General features: G+C 40.7%; 1 protein-coding gene across 2 annotated transcripts; it reads left to right on the top strand.

Moving 5' to 3' along the window:
• Positions 1 to 1,322: 1,322 nt before the first annotated feature.
• LOC104247159 (uncharacterized) lies at positions 1,323 to 5,646 on the top strand. 2 transcript variants are annotated; one of them, XM_009803116.2, is made up of 4 exons: positions 1,323 to 1,777; positions 1,868 to 1,967; positions 2,258 to 4,505; positions 4,615 to 5,646. In XM_009803116.2, exon 4 carries the CDS (start codon positions 4,692 to 4,694, stop codon positions 5,358 to 5,360), a length of 669 nt encoding a protein of 222 aa, XP_009801418.1. In that variant the 5' UTR covers positions 1,323 to 1,777; positions 1,868 to 1,967; positions 2,258 to 4,505; positions 4,615 to 4,691; the 3' UTR covers positions 5,361 to 5,646. The 2 variants fall into 2 exon arrangements, with proteins under 2 accessions (XP_009801418.1, XP_009801417.1); XM_009803115.2 differs by having other exon boundaries at positions 4,611 to 5,646.
• The last annotated feature ends 4,236 nt before the right edge of the window (positions 5,647 to 9,882 follow it).

Below are 9,882 nucleotides of genomic sequence, written 5' to 3'. Positions count from 1 at the left end.
GCTATGCGCTAATATTAATAATTTAAATCCTCAAAAAATAAATTATTTCGATTAGTGATTAAAAAAGAAAATTAAGCATTTGAATTGACATTTTTTCAGATTTGAATTAACTTGTAACAACTAAAATTTCATTCCTGAAAATAATAATCAAGACAAGAAATATAGCGACAAAAAAAAATGTTTGTATTTCAATAATTTACGCGGGTTACAATCTTTGAACAATCTTAAGTTTAAAAGATGTAATCCTCTGATTCTTCTCCTCACGACCGTCAATTCGAGAGCTTCGCTTGTTCTTGAATTGATGGACCACTTGTTGTTGGGATTTGACCACGAATGCGGAGCTAGGCTTTGATCACAAACGTGGAGGATGGAAAACTTGCAGCTCACCCCTTGGAGACTACGACTTCTTGCTATGCGGAAGACTTGTGAATCACCACTGTGGAGGAGAGCTTCAATATCTATCCTTTTTCCTGTCCCTTTGGCCTTATGGAGACCCCCTATTTATAGTTGTAGGGGAGGGAACTTGTGATAAACACATATCATTTGAACTCCAATTTGATTGGCCAACTCGAGTCATCAAAACTATCACTAAAGCTATGTGATAAGCTTGCACATAATTGGTTGAACCATGTCATTTGAATATTTGGCGACATTTGATTGGTCCTTACATTTGACTTGGCATGTACATCACTTATGCGCGTGGCATGATTTTAGTGGCCCTTGATTTGACCTGGCGTGCCATGTCATTTGACACGTGGCATGGATTTTGGGCTTATCATTTGAAGTCCAACAAGATGAACTAGGCCCATTAACTCGGGCTCTTAATTAAATCTATATACACATATTATATTTAAATAATAAATTCAATTATTCTAGCCCGTAATCATTGTTTGAGCTGACACGTCTTTGAATTTATCATGTGGTCCAAATAATTTAATGGACTCAAACTCAAATAAAATTCAATCGTTTACAAATGCCCCTACTTCAAGTTACGTCGGTTTGTAGACTTGTCAAACTTTAACGGCGAGGCTTGAAGTACTAATATTGACAAACTTTTATTTTGTCTGAACCTCAAACTTGACTCCTTGTAAGCCCTTTCCTATTTTGGAAATACAACCTTGTGAATTTACAACATATAGTATTTGGATCGAATTGATTTGGCATTTCGAATTTGCCTTGCAATATTCCAGCCCAATAACTTCATACTTGAGCCCATCAATACTATAGGAAGTCGTTCTCCACTTGAAATTGGAAAATGAAAAGCCGTGCCCTTTTATTTTATTTTTAAACTTTCAATTGGCATTCCATTTTCTTGGTTTTCCTGTCCATATATTTTAGGAATCATGCCAACGAAAACTCCCTTTTCTTTTAGGAACAAGAGAGAGCAGTATTTTTTTTTCTTTTCAATTTGTCTTCTTTTAGGACCCAACTTTTCTTGTCCAGAAATTTTAGGACATAAACTCCTCAATCCTGAAATTTGAGTTCTTCTCAAAGATTGACAGCTCAATGAAACCAAGTTGGAAACGAATCAAAGACTACCTTCGGAGGTCTATATAAGGACTCATTGTGATGCATTATATTTACACCAACTCTTCGAGTCTTTCCTTATTATCTTTGTGACAGAACTTTCCTGGCAGCTTGGAGAACTTGCAAGAGAAAATCTATAACTTGTTGTAGGAGCACCTGAATCTTAAACGGTTTGTGGAGCTGGAACGCAGACTCGCGGAGCCTCGACATATCCGAAAATCACGATCACATAGCTTGTAGATTTGTTCAGGTAATCTCTTCGAAATCAGGTTCTTACTTCGAATTCGCTAATAGTTTCAGAATCGCGCGTCGTCACGAGAAACTTAATAACCTTTTGAAGGGATACCGAAATCATGAACGGTTTGCGGCACTGGAAAGTAGACTCGTGGAGCTTCGACATATCTGAAAATCACGACCATAAAGCTAATAGATTTATCCAGGTAATATTCTGAAATTCAGAGTTAAGATCCTGCTATATTGCGTCTCCAGATTTGCACTCGCTCACTAGATAGTTTGTATCTTGACGTAGGAAGCCCGAAATCAAGCACTTCTTGATCCTTTGAAGATTAAACTTCAGAGACTACTTTTACACCAAATACTAACACTTCAATTCATCGTGTGCTGGTTTCTATGATTTCTTTTAGAGTTAGCTGCAGGATCTGATTTTTTTATTTCAGTTTTGCACATGCTTCACGAATTTTAATCTTCTTCCTCGATTCCTTTCGTGCAGCGTATACAACCTTGACTTCCGGCAATCAAGATGCAATTTCATGACCATAATAAGCCGCACCCTCATCTTGAAATCACGAGCGACGAGCAAAATCAGTCCGATAAGGTTCTCTCTTTGGCAGTTCATCCTCCAGTGATCGGTTCCTTCCCTCTTGTTAGAAAGCTGCCTGCCGCATCTCTTCATCTTACAGAATGGTGGACAAGGGAGGCCAAATATGTTATGGGCAAATTTTCGGGCGAGGTCACTAATATAAAGGTCCCTATTTTGAGGTCCACAATTCATCGGGAAGTCGCGCCGTCTAAATTTTCTCATCGTGATGGATGCTTCCACACTTGGAATGTCTCCCCTTCTGGCTTTGGCAACGTTCTCTACACACCCGGCTACTGGGAGTGGGTAGAAGATGTTCTCCCCCGCCACAAAAATTTTTTGGAAGATCTGAAGGTCTACGATGCCATATATGCTTCATTGTTTACGTACGATTATAACGACAACGTGCTTCAGGCCTTTTGTGAGCTTTGGCGTCCTTCCATCAACACACTTGCTACCTTCATTGGAGAATTATCTATATCTTTATGGGACCTGCGAACCATTGGAGTCCTTCCCGTGCATGGGTCCTTTTATGACGAAGTAGTTCCTTCGGCGAAGGAGTTGACATAAATGGACCATCAAGCGGAGCCATTCCTCCCAGAAAGCTGCTTATACTTGTTTTCAGCGTTCCACAGACTTGCAAAAGGGGAATTTCATGAGGTCTTCGTCTGTGATTGGGTGGGGTTCTAGTTTAGAGGGCCGAGCAGGTATGCTAAGCCTCTGCAAAAGACGTCGAAGGTGCGGACCACCAAGCCGAGGCAGAATCATAATCCTTCGGGACGTATAGACAAAACCTTCTTACCACGAATAGACGAGGAGAATGCCCCCTTTATCGAGATAGATGTGGAGGAGTCTCTTATAAATAAGACTAACTTGGCGGCTTTCCTTGCATGTTGGCTCTGTAAGTTTGTGCTTCCAAATAAGAAGGGTGACCACGTTCGTGCTAGTGTTTTCAAAGTTGCAAGCTTAATGGCTCATGGAGTAAAATTCTCTTTAGTTGTCCCGGTCCTTGCTAGCATATATCGTGGCTTGAAGGAGATCTCCACTTCCAATGACCTGATTGCAAGTGATGTAATTTTTCCCATACACTATGTGTATGGCTGGATGGTAGAGTATTTTGAGACCTACCATCGTGTTAATCACACGCACCGAAGTTTACCCTTATGCAAAATTTCATGCGAGAAAATGGCTAAATATTTCAACCTTTCTGATGCTCGAAGGTTGTTCCAACGTGATGATGCCCGTCAACTCCACCATTTGGCATTGTTGCGTGGCAAAGAGTTACACTTTACAGACAATGGCAAACTTTCAGATTCGTTCAGCGAATTTTTTATATCTCTTCGCTCTAGCTATCTCACCCTTAGGCATGATGATACTTTTATCGTGGAGTCCTACAGCCCTCACAGGTTTAGTAGGCAATTTGGTTTTTGCCAAGACATCCCTGGAGATCTTATGGAGCAGCCCTATGATGGTACGTTGCAGGCACTAGTGCAACTTTGGGATTCATCCACACGTCTTGGAACCTTCTCAAAATTCATTGTTCCAGTACATCCGATAAACGATGTGCCTTTAGTGACTCGTGAGTACATAGACTGGTGGCCAATACATCGACTAGATCCTTCAAAAAAGAGCCCTCATATTGTTTCGACAAGTCCAAGGCAAGATCAAGTGCATGTGCGATCCAAAGGGGTCCCGAGTCGACTGAAAGTAAAGCTAACTTCTCCTTCTTCCAAGCCTAAGACGAAGTCAAATGATCTTCCGCAAGCAGCCCAGACCCTTTCCACGTCCAAAGTCGTGAAGGATGTGGATGCACCGGTGAAAAAGAAAGTTAGGCGACTTTCATTGGCCTTGAAGACAATTACTACTACCCCCAAGGTATCCAGCGACTCTTGCAAAAGGAAGAAGCACCTAGTTTCGTCAAACCAGGGCAGTGATAGAGAGACCAGCCTTGTGCCACTTTGTGAAGAGAAAAATCATCTTCCAGTCCAATAGAGAGTGAATCCAGCGAAGACCACCATTGGAACCGTCCGAACAAGAAGGCGAAGGAGTTGGGTGACGACTGTTGCGGTACTGCTATCTTAGATACCATCATTATTGAGGATGATGCCTTTGTGGATGAGGATACGGGCTTAACAATGCATTCCCTGAATTACCAGAACAAGTAGAATTCTTTCTGTTTGTATTCCTATTACTTTATTTACTTTTTTTTTCTTTTTTCTTTTTTTGAATACTAACAGCTTTTTCTTCTTCTATATATTCTTTTTAGTCAGATCTTCAAGAATTATGAAATGATGAGCTTAGGGGTGACATTATTGAGGATTGCTTTGCCGACATAGATGATCTTGGTATGACTGCAAAGAGCTCCCACAAGTCACCAAATGGTTCTAAGGATCATGGTATGGGTGGAGCTTCTTCAGTGGAGTTAATTCCACCTAGAAAGCCATATTCTTCTTCTCCGGTTCATAGAAAGTTTATCCAACCAGCTGTGATGAGTGAAGGTGCGGCTGCTACAACTGAGGTCATGCACCCGAAATCGTTCAGGCCTTCCTTATGGCCATTGCAGCCTGGTGCTTCAAGCAAAGAGCTGCATGAGACTATTTGTCGTGCCAAATCGACTTTTGTTTCTGTGATGTGGCGTGGATTGTGCGAGTGGATCAAGGAGTTCTCTGTAGATTCCACGGACAGCTTTATGAAGTTGGAGGAAAGTATTAGTTTGACTCTTACGGAAATACAAAGAGAGAATATCATTGATATTTCTACTTTGGAGGATCCAGTTGAAGCTTTCTTCAAGACTTATACAGAGTATGATGCTTTAAGATCGTCCAAGATGAGTAAAGAATTACACCAAGATTCACTCTCTAACGCACAACAACGCCTCGATGATGTGAAGTTGGAATATGGGAAGGCAAATGAGTCCGCTGAAAGACTTCAAGTGGCTCTTGCGAGTGTCGAGACACAATTAGCAGCCCTGACCTCTAAAAAGAATAAGATCACCGTGCTCCTGAATAAACAATAAGAGAAGCTGTCCAAAAGTCAACAGAAAATCACCGTTACCGAAGGCGAGATTTATACCATTGAGGCGAACGTTCCGTTGTCGGATGATGAAGCAGAGAAATTGTCCCTCTTGAAAGATGCAGTTAAAATGAGTCTCCAGAAAATCCTTAGCTTCAAACCTTTTCCATAGCTTTAGATTTTTTTATTTATTTTTATTTAGGGCCCCCTGCCTCTTTCCCTTTTTTTTTAGACGGATATCATGTATTGATATTTCTTTTCTTAGCGCAATAAAAGTACTTTCTTTTTTATTTGCACTGTCCCATTGAATTTTGAGTTTCCTGTGAATTATGGCATGGATGAATTATACAGGTATATCGAGGTTAATCGAGAAAAACTAACTGGTATCATAGTTCTGAAACAGTTTATTTCTAAAACATATGACGCTCGGATTCTTTGCTTGGCCGATTCTCCGTCTTTACACTTTTGTATAATTCCCATTTTTGGTGTGTTGTTGGTTAGAATTGCACCCTGTGTTTGTTAATCGCTGCTTCCTGATGCTACTAAGAAAGGTCATTGAACTACCAAAGTTGCTTTTTCAGATTCTTTGCTCTGTTGTTGGAGACATTGCCGAATGAAACGCTGCTACACTTTTTAGCGTCGCAATACTTGAGCTCGATTTCACATCTTTTGGCTTGAAACGCTGCTACACTTTTTTAGCGTCGCAATACTTGAGCTCGATCGGCTATGTTTACTGCATAATGGTAAGTTATTTTGCCGATAGTGTTCAAAGTTGCTGCGCTGCTTTAATTATGTTTCTTAGAAGAATTTCCTTTGTTTTTATTTTTATAGTTCAGTTTCTACTGCATTGGAACAGATGAAGGTTTCTTTGTTGCAGCCAGCTACTCATGGAGGCTTTAGTCGAATGACCATTCCCAAACGCGAGCCATGGACTCCATTCGGTGACAAACATATTTAGGTGACTCTTTACTGAATGCACGTATTTGATGACTTCTAACTGGACGACTTGCTCACATGTTCTTTAGGGACTTCGCAGTGCGTCCATTTGTATTGAAAGCCTACGCCAAGTTCAGAAAATAGTACACAACAAAAGCTTCATGATATGATGCTAGAGAGGTAGTGAAGATCACGTGTGGCAGAGTTATTTTCTATTACAACATGTGTCATTCACTTCATGCACCTTGAAATTCCTTCCGTGTTGGTCCAAGCTGATTCCTGAAGTTAATCTTTAAGTCAGATTTCAGACCAAAATTCCTTCTGGATTAGTTGCAGTAGTTTCTTAAATTTGTTCTAACTGCAGTAACTTTACAGGTTTGCATACTTTCAGCGTAGAACATCATATCCCGAGCTAGGAGTGTCAGAATTTTGATCTGTCTATGTTGTTAGGAAGTAAACTTAGAGACCTTCAACATGTATGCATTTCATATTAGGACTCCTTCAAGGCTGTCAATAGAAAATTCTCCAAGTCGACCTTACTGCAGTAAACTTTCCAATTCGCGTACTTTCAGCGAGAAACAATGTATCTTGAGCTAGAGCAATCGGAATTGAAATCCGTTTGCTCCGTTAGAAAGAAAATTTAGGGGCTTACAACTCATATTATTTTCATAGCAAAACTCCTTTCGGACTGTCAACAGAAATTTTTTGAAATTGGCCTAACCGCAGTAAACTTTCCGAGTCGCGTACTTTCAGCGAAAAATAATGTATCTTGAGCTAGGGGAATCGGAATTGAAGTCTGTTTGCTCTGTTAGAAATTACACTCAGAGTCTTACAACTCATACATAGCAAAACTCCTTTCGGACTGTCAACAGAAATTTTTTGAAGTTGGCCTAACCACAGTAAACTTTCCGATTCGTGTACTTTCAGCGAAAAACAATGTATCTTGAGCTAGGGGAATCGGAATTGAAATCCGTTTGCTCTGTTAGAAGGTAAACTCAGAGTCTTACAACTCATATGATTTCCATAGCAAAACTCCTTTCGAGCTGTCAACAGAAAATTCTTGAAGTTGGCCTAACTGCAGTAAACTTTCAAACTCGTGTACTTTCTTTTGTATAGTGGATCCGAATTGCGATATGTCTGGACCTTTGGCATCTTACCTTCGAAATCCATGGTAATGCCGAAGATGAAGACCGAGTTCATCATTGAAGAGCTAGAACGTGGCACCTCTCATCGGATTGGCGCGGAAGAGGCTTGGAGTTGGAGCAATTGTATTCTTCTATGCAAGCGCGCATGTGGCGAAACTCATGATTCTTGCAGATTGGCGCGGAACAGGCTTGGAGTTGGCCTTTCCAACTTCGGCGAGCAAGCACTCGGTGCATCTCTGCTACTTTGACTTCATAGCATTTCATGCTTGCATTGAAAAAAAACTGTATCTCGACCTAGGAGTGTCCAAACTGCAATCCGTTTGGTTCTGCAGAATCAAAACTTGCAACAGGATAAGTCGGAATGAACCTTTGAAGGCGATGCAACAATCTGTCATTTCAGCTTCACAGCACTGCTTGCTGAAAATATCGCGGCAGAACTCCTTTTAGATTGGTCGCGATATTATTTTGAATTCGCTCCTGATGTCCGCCTTGCATTTGTTTCTGCTTTGCGCACTCCTGTCGAATGATTCATATCTCGAGCTAGGAGACTCCGAATTGAGATCTGTTTGCACCGTCAGAAAGTACCCTCAGAGATCTGCAACACCTATGAGTTTCGTGGCAGAACCTCTTTCCGAGCTAGAAACAGAAATTTCTCAAAGTCCACCTAACTGCAGTAACTTTCAGATTCGTGTAGTTCCGGCGAAAAAATCATATCTTGAGCTCGGGGCCTCCAAATTGCAAATGGTTTGTGTTATTACAAACTAGACATCCAAATCTACAACATATGAAATGTTAGGAGCAGAATGTCTTCAAGATGGACTGCAGTAGTTTTCCAAAGTTGATCCCGTCGTCTGTCGAGCTTGCTTTCTAGCTCTATGCTCTCTGAGTTGCCCTACAAATATTTTTTTCTTCTTGAAATTGACTCTACAGTCTTGCATGTAGTAGCTTGGCTATATGCGTCAAAATTCTTATCTCTTCATTTATTTCTTTTGCAGACTCGCAAAGAAGCTCAAAGAGTTCGGATATCATATCGAGGTATCATACAAGATGTGGAGTCACCCCTTCACCAACTATTGCACTTGATTTATTAATAGTCTTGAAGTTCATCAATGGCGGCTCCCATGGTGATTGGGACCTTCAACCAACAATTGAGGATGGCATCAAATGTGGAGACACCATACAGACTTGGAAAAGCATTTAGACATGTCAGCAACAAAGCCTAGTTTACGATCATCTCCATGATTTAGGCTTTTGTATAGAAAAATGTCTAATTCCTATTGTCTCTATATTTTTTTGGATGTATCAACTTTTGTACTATTGAAGCTATAAGACATCTTTTATACTTCAACGCAAATCGTCTCATTTTCCTCATAGATATATGCATCTACACTAGGTAGAATTAATGTAATGATCCGATGATGCCAAACTTTTATTTTTTGAAAACTCATGCGACTGAACTTAGAATCAAAGTCTAAGCTGCCTACGTACCTCGGTGAAGAGGATCAAGTCATAACGTAGTTCAAAGGGATGAGTTTTTTTTTTTTTTTATTTTTGCCTAGGTCGCCTCTTTCGAGGTTTTCAACCTAGCAGACTCTTTTTTTTGCCGTACACAGTTTAGACTCATGCGGGTCAGGAGTATAGCAATGTGCAGTTTAAGCTCATGCATCAAGGAGCATCATGACTTGCAGTTTAGGCTCGTACGTCGAGGAGCGTTGCAACTTCAAGGATAGTGCTTTTTCAAAATCTTGCCATTGATAGGGCCGATTCTCATGCCATCTGCATCAACCAGCTTGTATGCCCCACTTGAGTAAGATTCTTGTACAACATATGGCCCATCCCATTTTGGAGTGAACTTCCCTACAGGTTTATGGGAAGTAATTATGGGTCTTCGTACGGCAAGGACTTGATCTCCTACTTGAAAGGATCTCGGGCGAACTCTTTTATTGAAGGCGCGAGACAATCGAGCTTGATAACATTCAAGACTCTGTTGAGCTTCCAACCTCTTCTCATCAAGAGCCTCCAACTCTGCTAATCGAAGTCGAGCATTTTCTTCATCAGTGATCCCTTCTTGAATATCCAGTCGTAATGAAGGTATTTGATGCTCAAGTGGCAAGACGGCTTTGACTCCATAAACGAGCGAATAAGGAGTTGCTTGTGTTGGCGTGCGGTGAGTCGTCCTATATGCCCATAGAGCTTCTTCCATACGGTCATTACAATCTCGTTTGGATTTGGAAACGACTTTCTTTAGCAAGTTGCATAGAGTTTTGTTGAATGCCTCAGCTAGACCATTGGCCGCAACATTGTACATCGAAGAGTTACGTTGCTTGAAGCCAAAGAGATCACAAACCTTATTCATCAACCTATTATCGAATGGCTTTCCATTATCCGTTATTATGTAACGAGGAATGCCAAAGCGATAAATAATGTTTACTCAGATGAAATTTG

This window comes from Nicotiana sylvestris, chromosome 3 (genome assembly GCF_000393655.2).
Source record: "Nicotiana sylvestris chromosome 3, ASM39365v2, whole genome shotgun sequence".
Taxonomy (NCBI): domain Eukaryota; kingdom Viridiplantae; phylum Streptophyta; class Magnoliopsida; order Solanales; family Solanaceae; genus Nicotiana; species Nicotiana sylvestris.
This window is presented reverse-complemented; position numbering and strand designations above follow the sequence as displayed.